The sequence below is a fragment of the Scyliorhinus torazame genome, chromosome 8, assembly GCF_047496885.1.
Source record: "Scyliorhinus torazame isolate Kashiwa2021f chromosome 8, sScyTor2.1, whole genome shotgun sequence".
NCBI classification, from domain to species: domain Eukaryota; kingdom Metazoa; phylum Chordata; class Chondrichthyes; order Carcharhiniformes; family Scyliorhinidae; genus Scyliorhinus; species Scyliorhinus torazame.
The window spans coordinates 40054124-40069375 of NC_092714.1; the positions used below are offsets into that span (position 1 = coordinate 40054124).

The following is a 15252-nucleotide window of genomic DNA, read 5'->3' on the forward strand; positions in this document are numbered from 1 at the left end:
AGAAGCAGGAAGGAGGGGGCGTCGCACAGTGCGAGCCGAGGTCACGGGGGGAAGCCGAGGTCGGCCAGAGTTTGCTGACTTCTGGGAGCAACATGGGGGGAGTAATTATGCTAGCGGGGGATCTAGCGGGGGGGGGGGGGGTGGGAGGGGGGAATTACTGGGTTGCTGCTGCTGGGGAGAGGGGGGAGCTGGTATGGGAGGGGATGGGCGGGGGGGCACCGCCTGGGGGAGATACAGCTGCGTGGGAACCGGGTGAGGAGCTGGAAAAAGGGGATGGCTAATCGACAAGGGGGGGGGTAGGAAGCCCCCCAACCCGGCTGATCACGTGGAACGTGAGAGGGCTGAACGGGCCGATAAAGAGGGCACGGGTACTCGCACACCTTAAGAAACTTAAGGCAGATGTGGTTATGTTACAGGAAACGCACCTGAAACTGATAGACCAGGTTAGGCTACGCAAAGGATGGGTGGGGCAGGTGTTCCATTCGGGGCTAGATGCGAAAAACAGGGGGGTGGCTATATTAGTGGGGAAGCGGGTAATGTTCGAGGCAAAGACTATAGTGGCGGATAACGGGGGCAGATACGTGATGGTGAGTGGCAAACTACAGGGGGAGACGGTGGTTTTGGTAAACGAATATGCCCCGAACTGGGATGATGCCAATTTTATGAGGCGGATGCTAGGACGCATTCCGGACCTAGAGATGGGAAAGCTGATAATGGGGGGAGATTTTAATACGGTGTTGGAACCAGGACTGGATAGGTCGAAGTCCAGGACTGGAAGGAGGCCGGCAGCAGCCAAGGTACTTAAAGATTTTATGGAGCAGATGGGAGGTGTAGACCCGTGGAGATTTAGCAGACCTAGGAGTAAGGAGTTCTCGTTTTTCTCCTATGTCCATAAAGTCTACTCGCGAATAGACTTTTTTGTGCTGGGAAGGGCGTTGATCCCGAAGGTGAGGGGAACGGAGTATACGGCTATAGCCATTTCGGATCACGCTCCACACTGGGTAGACTTGGAGATAGGGGAGGAAACAGGAGAGCGCCCACCCTGGAGAATGGACATGGGACTAATGGCAGATGAGGGTGTGTGTCTAAGGGTGAGGGGGTGCATTGAAAAGTACTTGGAACTCAATGATAATGGGGAGGTCCAGGTGGGAGTGGTCTGGGAGGCGTTGAAGGCGGTGGTTAGAGGGGAGCTGATATCAATAAGGGCACATAAAGGGAAGCAGGAGAGTAAGGAACGGGAGCGGTTGCTGCAAGAACTTTTGAGGGTGGACAGACAATATGCGGAAGCACCGGAGGAGGGACTGTACAGGGAAAGGCAAAGGCTACATGTAGAATTTGACTTGCTGACTACGGGCACTGCAGAGGCACAATGGAGGAAGGCACAGGGTGTACAGTACGAATATGGGGAGAAGGCGAGCAGGTTGCTGGCACACCAATTGAGGAAAAGGGGAGCAGCGAGGGAAATAGGGGGAGTGAGGGATGAGGAAGGAGAGATGGAGCGGGGAGCGGAGAGAGTGAATGGAGTGTTCAAGACATTTTATAAAAAATTATATGAAGCTCAACCCCCGGATGGGAGGGAGAGAATGATGGGCTTCTTGGATCGGCTGGAATTTCCCAAGGTGGAAGAGCAGGAAAGGGTGGGACTGGGAGCACAGATCGAGGTAGAAGAAGTGGTGAAAGGAATTAGGAGCATGCAGGCGGGAAAGGCCCCGGGACCGGATGGATTCCCAGTCGAATTCTGTAGAAAATATGTGGACTTGCTCGCCCCGGTATTGACGAGGACCTTTAATGAGGCAAAGGAAAGGGGACAACTGCCCCCGACTATGTCTGAAGCAACGATATCGCTTCTCTTAAAGAAGGAAAAGGACCCGCTACAATGCGGGTCCTATAGACCTATTTCCCTCCTAAATGTAGATGCCAAGATTCTGGCCAAGGTAATGGCAATGAGAATAGAGGAATGTGTCCCGGGGGTGGTCCACGAGGACCAAACTGGGTTTGTGAAGGGGAGACAGCTGAACACGAATATACGGAGGCTGTTAGGGGTAATGATGATGGCCCCACCAGAGGGGGAAACGGAGATAGTAGTGGCGATGGATGCCGAGAAAGCATTTGATAGAGTGGAGTGGGATTATTTGTGGGAGGTGTTGAGGAGATTTGGTTTTGGAGAGGGGTATGTTAGATGGGTGCAGGTGTTAAGGGCCCCGATGGCGAGCGTGGTCACGAATGGACGGGGATCTGCATATTTTCGGCTCCATAGAGGGACAAGGCAGGGATGCCCTCTGTCCCCATTATTGTTTGCACTGGCGATTGAGCCCCTGGCGATAGCGTTGAGGGGTTCCAAGAAGTGGAGGGGAGTACTTAGAGGAGGAGAAGAACACCGGGTATCTTTGTATGCGGACGATTTGCTACTATACGTGGCAGACCCGGCGGAGGGGATGCCAGAAATAATGCGGATACTTGGGGAGTTTGGGGATTTTTCAGGGTATAAATTGAACATGGGGAAAAGTGAGTTGTTTGTGGTGCATCCAGGGGAGCAGAGTAGAGAAATAGAGGACCTACCGTTGAGGAAGGTAACAAGGGACTTTCGTTACCTGGGGATCCAGATAGCCAAGAATTGGGGCACATTGCATAGGTTAAATTTAACGCGGTTGGTGGAACAAATGGAGGAGGATTTCAAGAGATGGGATATGGTATCCCTGTCACTGGCAGGGAGGGTGCAGGCGGTTAAGATGGTGGTCCTCCCGAGATTCCTCTTTGTGTTTCAGTGCCTCCCGGTGGTGATCATGAAGGCTTTTTAAAAAAGGATTGAAAAGAGCATCATGGGTTTTGTGTGGGCCGGGAAGACCCCGAGAGTGAGGAAGGGATTCTTACAGCGTTAGCAGGGATAGGGGGGGGCTGGCACTACCGAGCCTAAGTGAGTATTATTGGGCCGCTAATATTTCAATGGTGAGTAAGTGGATGGGAGAGGAGGAGGGAGCGGCATGGAAGAGATTAGAGAGGGCGTCCTGTAGGGGGACTAGCCTACAAGCTATGGTGACAGCCCCATTGCCGTTCTCACCGAGGAACTACACCACGAGCCCGGTGGTGGTGGCTACACTGAAGATTTGGGGACAGTGGAGACGGCGTAGGGGAAAGACTGGAGCCTTGGGGGGGTCCCCAATAAGAAACAACCATAGGTTTGCCCCGGGGGGAATGGATGGGGGATATGGAATGTGGCAAAGAGCAGGAATAACGCAACTGAAAGATCTGTTTGTGGATGGGAAGTTCGCGAGTCTGGGAGCGCTGACCGAGAAATATGGGTTGCCCCAAGGGAATGCATTCAGGTATATGCAACTGAGGGCTTTTGCGAGGCAACAGGTGAGGGAATTCCCGCAGCTCCCGACACAAGAGGTGTAGGACAGAGTGATCTCAAAGACATGGGTGGGGGATGGTAAGGTGTCAGATATATATAGGGAAATGAGGGACGAAGGGGAGACTATGGTAGATGAACTAAAAGGGAAATGGGAAGAAGAGCTGGGGGAGGAGATCGAGGAGGGGCTGTGGGCAGATGCCCTAAGCAGGGTAAACTCGTCGTCCTCGTGTGCCAGGCTAAGCCTGATTCAGTTTAAGGTATTACACAGGGCGCATATGACTGGAGCACGGCTCAGTAAATTTTTTGGGGTGGAGGATAGGTGTGCGAGGTGCTCGAGAAGCCCAGCGAATCATACCCATATGTTTTGGTCATGCCCGGCACTACAGGGGTTTTGGATGGGGGTGACAAAGGTGCTTTCAAAAGTAGTGGGGGTCCGGGTCGAACCAAGCTGGGGGTTGGCTATATTTGGGGTTGCACAAGAGCCGGGAGTGCAGGAGGCGAGAGAGGCCGATTTTTTGGCCTTTGCGTCCCTAGTAGCCCGGCGCAGGATATTGTTAATGTGGAAAGAAGCCAAGCCCCCGGGGGTGGAGACCTGGATAAATGACATGGCAGGGTTTATAAAGCTAGAGCGGATTAAGTTCGTTCTAAGGGGGTCGGCTCAAGGGTTCACCAGGCGGTGGCAACCGTTCGTCGAATACCTCGCAGAAAGATAGATGGAATGGAAAAAAGAAGGCAGCAGCAGCAGCCCAGGATCGGGGGGAGGTGGGGAGGGTGGGGGGGGGGGGCGAGGAGGAGGAACCAGAAGGACTCTCAGGGTTGTTAATATATACTGTATAATATGTATAGGTCGTTGCTACAGATAATTATATATTGGACTGTTAAATTATATTTTTGGAGAGTGTTACTTGTGATAAGGCAGTTGCCAATTAGGGTTAGTTTTCATTTTTGTTATTTATTATTTATTCATTTTTTTGTTTTGTTTATAAAATAGGTCATTGTTATTTGTGTTGTTATAATATTGTGCAAAGGATGCACAATGTACTGTGTTGGTTGACCAAAAATTTTCAATAAAATATTTATTTAAAAAAAAAGAAGTTGTACAAGACATTGGTACGGCCACATTTGGAATACTGTGTGCAGTTCTGGTCACCCTATTATAGAAAGGATATTATTAAACTAGAAAGAGTGCAGAAAAGATTTACTAGGATGTTGCTGGGACTTGATGGTTTGAGTTATAAGGAGAGGCTGGATAGACTGGGACTTTTTTCCCTGGAGCGTAGGAGGCTTATGGGTGATCTTATAGAGGTCTATAAAATAATGAGGGGCATAGATAAGGTAGATAGTCAACATCTTTTCCCAAAGGTAGGGGAGTCTAAAACTAGAGGGCATAGGTTTAAGGTGAGAGGGGAGAGATTCAGAAGGGCCCAGAGGGGCAATTTCTTCACTCAGAGGGTAGTGAGTGTCTGGAATGGGCTGCCAGAGGTAGTAGTAGAGGCGGGTACAATTGTGTCTTTTAAAAAGCATTTAGATAGTTACATGGGTAAGATGGGTATAGAGGGTTATGGGCCAAGTGCGGGCAACTGGGACTAGATTAATGGTAAAAACTGGGCGGCATGGACTGGTTGGGCCGAAGGGCCTGTTTCCATGCTGTAAACTTCTATGATTCTATGATTCTAGTCTTTCTCCATTTAAATACTATTCAGCTCCTTTATTCTTCCTCCCAACTTCAGATTTCCAGCATGATATTCCAGTTGCCAAATCTTTGCCCTCTCACTTGACCTATCTATATCTTTCTGTAGAGTTTTTGTGACATCTTCATCACTTGCCTTCCCACCTATTTTTGTGACATCTGCAAACTTGGCAATAGTACATTCAATTGCATTCAATTACATTCAAACATGTACAATTACTCTTACAGAATATACCCCCAAAAAGGTTTCCTACATGGCTAGACTAAAAATAAAAACCCGTCAAGGCAACGATCCCATATAGGTATTTAATCTATAAACTTCAGCATAAAATACCCCCAAGGAAATCTTCTATCACTTTACTGAGGCATACAACACAATATCTCACTTCTAACTTCCACTCTGCTGTGGAACTTCAACTTCAGGCACCAGATTTCTGTTTGCAGCCCTAAGACGTTTCTGGCTTAACTGGGTAGCTAGTATAAAACTGCTTTCTGAAAAAAACAGACACTTTCTGGATTGGCTGGAAGCTGCCTCACTTTGCATCTTCGCAGTTCTCTTACAGCACAGAGTACACTCCAGGAGGTCCTCTATGGCGACCCCCTAAGCTCTCCGCATCTCTCCTTAAGTATTTTCCCCATCTTTCAACTTGATTTTATTGTCCTTACCCTTGTTTGAAATGTACCTCTCCCAGAATAAAAATATATTTTAAGTTTTCCTTATTACCTCCACTTTAGGGTCAAATAAAAATGTAATAACTTCACTTCATTTATCAATTACTTTTCCAAGTTGTGAACCCTTTTTACTTCCTTTTGAAATTTAACACCTGAACACAACAAACCTTCTTTATCTCCTCATGCAAGTTTCTGCCCATGGCTTAATTACTTGACCATATTTACTCTAAGTGCCTGTTGTTCACACTGAGATCCCATTTGATGTTCTCAACTCTGTATGCACACAGTGTATAACTTAATTAAATTAGTCACACACATAACCACAGCCACAAGCCTGATTCACAAAATAACACAATAAATACCAAAATATTAAAATAAACCTCTTTTTACACAGCACCGTTGTGTCTGTGTCATCTCTTTGCAAGAGCAACTTAGTTTATCCCAATTCTCTGCCTTTTCCCCCACAGTCTTTCAAATCTTTACTCCTGAGATAATTACCCAATAGACTTTGAAAGACACAATTGAATCTGTCTCCACCACACTCTCAGGCAGGGCATTTCCCAATCCTAACCACTCGCTGCGTGGAAAACAAACTTTTCCTCATGTCACCTCTGGTTATTTTGCCAAGCAGCTAAAATCAGGGTTCTCTGGTTCTCGACAATTACTCTGGGGGGGGGGGGCGTGGAGGACTGTGATGAGTGGGCAGTGACTCTGGGAAGGCACTGTGATGGTAAGTGACCCTGGGGACTCTGTGATGGGAAGTGACTCTGGGAGGGTGGTGACTCTGTGGGGGTAGTGTGAGGGGCAAAGACTCTCGGGGGCGCTGTGAAGGGTGGTAACTCCGGGGGTGTTGTGACAGGGTGTGACTCGGGGCGGGGGGGGGGGCGTGCTGCGATGGGTGGTGACTCTGGGGGACTCTGTGATAGGCAGACTCAGGAGCATGTTGTGATGGGCAGTGATTCTGGGAGGGTGGTGACGCTGTGGGGGTTGCTGGGACAGGCAGTGACTCTGGGGGGCACTGCGAAGGGTGGGTGACTCCGGGGGTGTTGTGTTGAGGTGTGACTTTGGGGGGAGGGGGGGGGCGCTGCGATGGGTGGTGACTCTGGAGGGAGAGCGTTGTGACGGTTGCCGGTGACTGGAGAGTATTGTAATAGGTGGTGTGATGAACGGTTACTGTACTACTGTACCCTTGTCATCATGTAAGGTGATGTCCCCTTTAAGGCCGAGCTTGGCACCCTGGGGGACTCCGCCTCCGGCTCCACCCACCTGGGAACCGTATGTAAGGGGCCGCCTTGTGGGCGGCACCCTGTTAGCACCCGTCTCAGCACCAGGCTAGTTCTTAGCTTATTAGAGCCTTCTTTACCGTGTTACTCTCCAAGCGTCGTTATTGAGGGTACAACAATTTAATAAGCTAAACTACATCAGGATGGACGCAGGCCTAAAACCAGAGAAGCTCAACCTGGAAGCACGGACACCGGAGGCAAAATAAATTTTTAAATACTGGCTCCGATGTTTCGAGGCCTACCTGGACTCCTCAGAGACCCCCATCCTGGGGACACACAAGCTGCACCTACTCCACACCCGGGTGAGTCACGGAATCTCCGGCACGCTCGAAAAGACAAATACTTATGAAGAGGCGGTCGAGTTACTCCGCAAGCGGTTCGTCAAACCCATCAACGAGGTACACGCCAGGCACCTGCTCTCTACGTGCCGGCAGCGCTCGGGGGAATCGCTAGACGAATTTGTTGAAAAACTCACCGCACTTGCCAGGGACTGTGACCACCAGGATGTGACAGGAGAAATCCATATGAACCTGCACATCAGAGACTCATTTGTGTCCGGCATCCGCTCGACCCACATCCAGCAGCGGCTACTCGAAAACGGGGCAAAAGACCTCCAGGACACGCGAACGCTCGCCTCCTCGCTGGAGGTGGCCCGACAAAATTTGGGTCCGTACCCCGTGGACTCTGCGAGCCCCCCTCGGACTTCCTCAGACTCAGCCACGTTACGGGCCTGCGCTGCGCGGTGACCCGCTCATCCTGGGGGGCACACCGTGCTACTTCTGCGGGCAGGGCCAGCATCCACGCCCACGCTGCCCAGCCCGCTCCGCGATCTGCAGCGACTGCGGGAAGAAGAGGGCCTGCCTGGCCAGTCCCTGGGGCCAGAAAAACAAAGAACAGCCGGCCCAAACATCAGGCTCTCAGGCCCGCAGACCTCGCAATGCGGCTGCACACCGACCCGACACACCCCCTTCTGACGCGTCATCTGCCTCGTGCGAATCATGGGAGCGGCCATCTTGTCGGCGGCCATCTTCCCGACCCGACACGTGCGACCGACGGTGGCGGCCATTTTACGAGTCCGACTCAGCTGAGGACTCGGACTACCTGCGAGTGGGAGCGATCACCCTCGACCCAACTCGGCCAAAACATCTGCAGAACTCGATGATGAAGGTCCAAGACAACGGGCGCGACACTTCATGCCTCTTCGACTTCGGGAGCACGGAGAGCTTTATTCATCCAGAAACAGTAAGGCGCTGATCCTTGCGCACCCATCCCGCGTCCCAAACCATAGCCCTCAAATCCAGGTCCCACTCGGTACAAATCAAGGGGTACTGTATCACGGATCTCTTGATCCAGGATGCCAAATACACCCGTTTCAAACTTTATATCCTCCCCCACCTCTGCGCCCCCCTGCTGCTCGGACTGGACTTCCAGTGCAGCCACCAAAGCCTGACACTGAAGTTTGGCGGACCCTTGCCCCTGCCTCACGGTATGCAGTCTTGCGACACTGAAAGTCGCAACCCCTCGCTATTCACGAACCTCACTCTTCACTGTACGCCTGTCGCCACCAGGAGCCGGCGGTACAGTGCCCAAGACATGACTTTTATCAAGTCAGAGGTCCCGCGTTTACTGGGAGAGGGGGTCATCGAGGCTAGCAACAGCCCTTGGAGAGCGCAAGTGGTGGTAGTCCGGACCGGGGATAAGAAACAGATGGTCGTGGATTATCGCCAGACCATAAACCGCTTCACGCAGTTTGATGCGTACCCCCTTCCTCGCATAGCAGAAATGGTAAATCAGATCGCCCAATACCGAGTATTTTCCACGGTTGACCTCAAATCCGGCTACCACCAGCTCCCCATCCGACCAAAAGACCGCCCCCATACTGCCTTCGAAGCAGCCGGCCAGCTCTTGCAGTTCCTCAGGGTCCCTTTCGGCGTCACAAATGGGGTCTCCGTCTTTCAAAGGGCGATGGACCAAATGGTGGACCAGTACGGTTTGCGGGCTACATACCCGTATTTGGACAATGTCACCATCTGCGGCCATGACCAGCACGACCATGACACAAACTTCGAAAAGTTCCACCAGACCGCCCGAGCCCTTAACCTGACCTATAACGAGGAAAAATGCGTTTTTTACACAACCCGGCTAGCCATCCTCGGCAATGTCGTGGAAAAAGGGGTCCTAGGTCCCGACCGCATGCGCCCCCTAAAGAAACTCCCCCTTCCCCGCAGTCTCAAGGCCCTCAAACAGTGCTTGGGGCTCTTCTCCTATTACGCCCAGTGGGTCCCCAAATATGCGGACAAAGCCCGCCCACTCATAAAGATCATGATATTTCCCCCCTCGGCTGAGGCTCGATTGACCTTCAACCGCATCAAGGCCGCTATACGCGCGGTGGACAAAACTATCCCCTTCCAGGGAGAGAGCGATGCGTCAGACATTGCCCTGGCTGCTACCCTCAACCAGGCAGGCAGACCAGTAGCGTTCTTCTCCTGGACCCTCACCGCCTCCGAGATTCAACACTCTGCAGTCGAGAAGGAGGCACAAGCCATTGTGAAGGCTGTATGGCACTGGAGGCACTACCTAGCCGGTAGGAGGTTCACCCTCGTCACCGACCAACGGTCGGTCGCCTTTATGTTTGATAACGCACAACGGGGCAAAATAAAAAAATGATAAAATTTTGAGGTGGAAGATCGAACCTACACGTACGATATCAAGTATCGTCCAGGGGAGCTCAACGAGCCCCCAGATGCCCTGTCCCGCAGCACGTGCACCAACCCCCGGGAGGACCGCCTGCAAGCCATCCACAATGACCTCTGCCACCCGGGGGTTATCCGGCTCGTCCACTTTATCAAGTCCCGCAACCTACCTTATTCAACCAAGGAGGTCAAGGCCATCACCAGGGCCTGCCAGATCTGTGCGGAGTGCAAACCGCACTTCTCCCGGCCCGACAAGGCTCGGCTCGTGAAGGCCTCGGGGCCCTTCGAGCAACTAAGCATGGACTTCAAGGGCCCCCTCCCGTCCACAAACCGCAATGCCTATTTCCTCACCATTATCGATGAGTTCTCCCGCTTCCCATTCGCCATTCCCTGCCCCGACATGATCTCTGCAACCGTGATAAAGGCACTGCACAGCATTTCACCCTGTTCGGTTTCCCCGCTTATATCCACAGCGACCGGGGTACATCGTTCATAGTTTACATAGAATTTACAGTGCAGGAGGCCATTCAGCCCATCGAGTCTGCACCGGCTCTTGGGAAGAGCACCCTACCCAAGGTCAACACCTCCACCCTATCCCCATAACCCATTAACCCCACCCAACACTAAGGGCAATTTTGGACACTAAGGGCAATTTATCATGGCCAATCCACCTAACCTGCACATCTTTTGGACAGTGTGAGGAAACCGGAGCACCCGGAGGAAACCCACGCACACACGGGGAGAACGTGCAGACTCCGCACAGACAGTGACCCAAGCCGGAATCGAACCTGGGACCCTGGAGCTATGAAGCAATTGTGCTATCCAGAATGCTATCGTGCTGCCCTCTCATGAGCGATGAACTGCATCAGTATCTGCTCAGCAAAGGCATCGCCTCGAGCAGAACGACCAGTTATAACCCGCGGGGAAACGGGCAGGTGGAGAAGGAGAACGCAACAGTGTGGAAGGCTGTCCTTCTGGCCCTACGGTCGAGAAGACTCCCAACTACCCGCTGGCAGGAGGTCCTGCCCGATGCCCTACACTCCATTAGATCGCTCCTCTGCACGGCCACGAATGAGACCCCTCACAACCGATTGTTTGTCTTCCGCAGGAAGTCTACCTCTGGGATCTCGCTTCCACCTTGGCTGACGGCTCTGGGACCTGTTCTTCTCCGGAGGCACACGAGGAGCCATACAACGGACCCCCTGGTCGAGAAGATCCGATTACTACACGCAAACCCCAGTTACGCCTACGTCGAGTACCCCAACGGCAGGCTCGATATGGTTTCCCTCTGGGATCTGGCACCCGCTGGTTCCCCCACTACAGACGCCCCTTCCCTCGCAGCTCCCCTGGAGGACCCGGCACCCACTACAACACCCCCCCCTCCCGGCCCTACTACCCGTTGATGGGTACCTACTGCGCACACCCCCTAGCGTCCCCCCTCTACACACCCTGCCGGCGCCGGCACCGCTATCCCCAGCCCAACCTATTCCCCCTGCGCCCCGATCTCCTACCCTGACCCGGACCAAGGCTCCGACCACCGTGCTCCCGGACGTGCCCTCGACTAAGACGTCCGTGTCCGCCGCACCACCACCCGAGCTGAGGAGATCGATAAGGACGATCAGGCCACCGAGACGAATGGACCTATGATGGCACTTCAACCCCGCTGGACTTTTTTTTAAATAGGGGGTGAATGTGATGAATGGTTACTGTACTACTGTACCCTTGCCATCATGTAAGGTGGTGTCCCCTTTAAGACCGGGCTTGGAACCCTGGGGGACTGCGCTTCTGGCTCCACCCACCTGGGAGCCGTATATAAGGGGCCCCCTTGTGGGCGGCACCCAATTAGCACCCGGCTCGGACCTGGCTAGTTCTTAGCTTATTAAAGCCTTCTTTAAACCGTTTTACTCACTAAGCGTCGTTATTGAGGGTACAACAGGCGGTGACTCTCGGGTGCGCAGTGAGGGGTGGTGGTTCTGGGAGCACTGTGATGACAAGTGACACTGGGGGGGCCTGGTGATGGTTGGTGACTGGGGAGCAACTGTGATGGGCGGTGACTGGTGGGATGCCATGACAGGTGATGTCTTTGCGGAGTGCGCTGTGATGGGCAGTGACTCTGGGGACTCTGTAATGGGTGGGCGGTGACTCTGGGGGACGTTGTGATGGGCGGGTGGTAACTCTGGGGGACGCTGTGACGGGCGGGCGGTTACTCTGGGGGGCGCCGTGATGGGCAGTGATTCTGGGGACTCCGTGACAGGCGGGCGATGATTCTGGAGAACTCTGCGACAGGCGGGCAGTGACTCTGGGGGGGTGCTGTGTCGGGTGGGCGGTGACTCTGGGGGGTGCTGTGACAGGCAGGCGGTGACTCTGGGGGGTGCTGTGTCGGGTGGGCGGTGACTCTGGGGGGCGCTGTGACAGGCAGGCGGTGACTCTGGGGGGTGCTGTGTCGGGTGGGCGGTGACTCTGGGGGGTGCTGTGACGGGCCGGCGGTTACTCTGGGGGGTGCTGTGTCGGGTGGGCGGTGACTCTGGGGGGCACTGTGACAGGCAGGCGGTGACTCTGGGGGGTGCTGTGTCGGGTGGGCGGTGACTCTGGGGGGTGCTGTGACGGGCCGGCGGTGACTCTGGGGGGTGCTGTGTCGGGTGGGCGGTGACTCTGGGGGGCGCTGTGTCGGGTGGGCAGTGACTCTGGGGGGCGCTGTGACAGGCAGGCGGTGACTCTGGGGGGTGCTGTGTCGGGTGGGCGGTGACTCTGGGGGGCGCTGTGACAGGCAGGCGGTGACTCTGGGGGGTGCTGTGTCGGGTGGGCGGTGACTCTGGGGGGTGCTGTGACGGGGCGGCGGTTACTCTGGGGGGTGCTGTGTCGGGTGGACGGTGACTCTGGGGGGGCGCAGTGACAGGCAGGCGGTGACTCTGGGGGGTGCTGTGTCGGGTGGGCGGTGACTCTGGGGGGTGCTGTGACGGGCCGGCGGTGACTCTGGGGGTGCTGTGTCGGGTGGGCGGTGACTCTGGGGGGTGCTGTGTCGGGTGGGCGGTGACTCTGGGGGGTGCTGTGTCGGGTGGGCGGTGACTCTGGGGGGTGCTGTGACGGGCTGGCGGTGACTCTGGGGGGCGCTGTGTCGGGTGGGCGGTGACTCTGGGGGGCGCTGTGTCGGGTGGGCGGTGACTCTGGGGGGCGCTGTGTCGGGTGGGCGGTGACTCTGGGGGGCGCTGTGTCGGGTGGGCGGTGACTCTGGGGGGTGCTGTGACGGGCTGGCGGTGACTCTGGGGGGCGCTGTGTCGGGTGGGCGGTGACTCTGGGGGGCGCTGTGACGGGCGGGCGGTGATTCTCGGGGGCGCTGTGACGGGCCGGCGGTGATTCTCGGGGGCGCTGTGACGGGCCGGCGGTGACTCTGGGGATTCTATGACGGACGGGGACTTTGGGATTCTGTGACGGACGGGACTCTGGGGGGCTGCTGTGGCGGGCGGACGATTACTGGGGGGGGGGGGGCGCTGTGACGGGCGGGCGGTGACTAGGGGGGCGTTGTGACGGGCAGTGACTCTGGGGGGCGCTGTGACGGGCAGTGACTCTGGGGGGCGCTGTGACGGGCAGTGACTCTGGGGGGCGCTGTGACGGGCGGGCGGTGACTGGGCTTCACTGGGAGCCGCCGTCGCTCTATCGGTCTACCCCGCTGTCGGTCCAGAGGCCCCGAATTTTGTTCCCGCCGCCTCCCTTCCCCTCATCCCGGGTGACCATGTTCAAAAAATCGCGGAGAAATTTCAGGCGGCGGAACGACTCTGAGGAGGAGGAGCGGGAAGACGGGCCAAACCAGGAGGCAGTTCAGGCGGGCCCGGCGGCTGAGGCCGCGCTCACCAACAACAGCCACGAGAAAAGCGCCGAGCCGCCGCTCCAGGGATGCAGCGAACCGGCAACGGGCCCGGGTCCACAGTCGCTTGCCAGGCCCGCGCTGTGCCTTCCGGCCCTGGGCCCTGTGAATGTCCTGCCCGCCGCTCTCCCTTTTATCAAACCCCTGCCGGGCCTGGGGCCTCCCAAAGCCGCCTCAGGCCTCCATCTTGCCAAACCCGGGCCCTGCATCGCTGCAACCAAACTCGCTGCCAGAGACAAGAAACGGAGCCGCGAAAAAGAAGCGCCCAAGGCCGCACTACTCAGCTTCCAGGATGAGGATGAAGGTGAGGAGAGTCCGCAGGCCTAGGCCTCAGTTTAATGTGCGGGGAGAGAGGGAGACTTCTCAAAGGAATGTGTTATTGTATTGCTGCTCCTACAGCTAGTTAAAATAGTTATAAAAACTAGTGGATAAACTCAACACGTCTGGCAGCATCTGTGGAGAGAGTTAAAGTAGTTAATGACAAGTGTCAAAGTTTGAACATTACTGCTAAACTGGTATATAACTAATAATTACCGAGTTTGATTCTGTTTACAAATCTTTCATTTCTCTTGTGATTCAGCATCTGTGCAGAGAGAAACAAAATTAATCGATGACCAGTACAATTTGTGTTGAGATTGTTCCAAGAAAGTAGCGATGAATAAAGTAACAGCCTCCCTGAACAGGTGCCGGAATGTGGCGATGAGGGGCTTTTCACAGTAACTTCATTGAAGCCTACTTGTGACAAGCAATTTTCATTTCATAATAACCTTTATAATCTTTATTGTCACAAGTAGGCTTACATTAACACTGCAATGAAGTTACTGTGAAAAAGCCCCTAGTCGCCACATTCCGGCACCTGTTCTGGTACACGGAGGGAGAATTCAGAATGTCCAAATTATCTAACAGCATGTGTTTTGGGGCTTATGGAAGGAAACCCACCCAGACACAGGGAGCACTTGCAGACTTCACACACAGAGTGACCCAAGCTGGGAATCGAACCTGGGACCCTGGCACTGTGAAGTAATAGTGCTAACCACTGCACTACCGTGCCGCCCTTACTAGTTAACCTTACTGCAGCGTTGTCTGTTGGACATTTGTAGAATCCACATAGAATCCCTACAGTGCAGAAGGAGACCATTTGGCCCTTTGAGTCTGCACCAACTCTTCGAAAGACCACCTTACCTAGGCCCAATTTCTTTCCCTATTCCTGCAGCCCCACCCTAAGGCGTAATTTAGCATTGCCAATCACCTAACCTGCACATGTTTCAACTGGGAAGAAACCAGAGCACCCGGAGGAATCCCACGCAGACATGGGGAGAACATGCAAACTCCACCCAGACAGTCACCCGAGATCGGAATCGAACCCAGGTCCCTGGCGCTGTAATGCAGCAGTGCTAACCACTGTGCCATCGTGTCGCCACATTTGAGATCAAATTGATAAGTATTTAGAATCAGGCACAGCCAGTGCTAACTTCCAGAAGGTGGGTCACCTTTGGCAACTGTTAATTTTCTTTGAAGAAGTGGCTGCTCAGGTAACTTTCGTCTTATTAGAGGGTGCTAGGTAAGCTGTCTATTGAGAGGCTTGTGGGATAAGTTCAAATGTATGTCACAAGAAGTGCGGAAACAATAACGTAAAGGGCTATGGGGCTAGTGACATGTAAACGGGATTGAAGTGTCCAATCAGCCATGATTGTACTGAA

At 54.2% G+C, this 15252-nt stretch overlaps 1 protein-coding gene across 2 annotated transcripts in view; it reads left to right on the forward strand.

The window, feature by feature from the left end:
- Positions 1 to 13297: 13297 nt before the first annotated feature.
- Positions 13298 to 15252, forward strand: part of paxbp1 (PAX3 and PAX7 binding protein 1) — a 57859-nt gene continuing 55904 nt past the window's right edge. For both annotated transcript variants that reach the window (XM_072513414.1, XM_072513415.1), the window contains exon 1: positions 13298 to 13856. In XM_072513414.1, the coding sequence (XP_072369515.1) occupies positions 13421 to 13856 (436 nt within the window). In that variant the 5' untranslated portion in view covers positions 13298 to 13420. The remainder of the gene's footprint in view (positions 13857 to 15252) is intronic.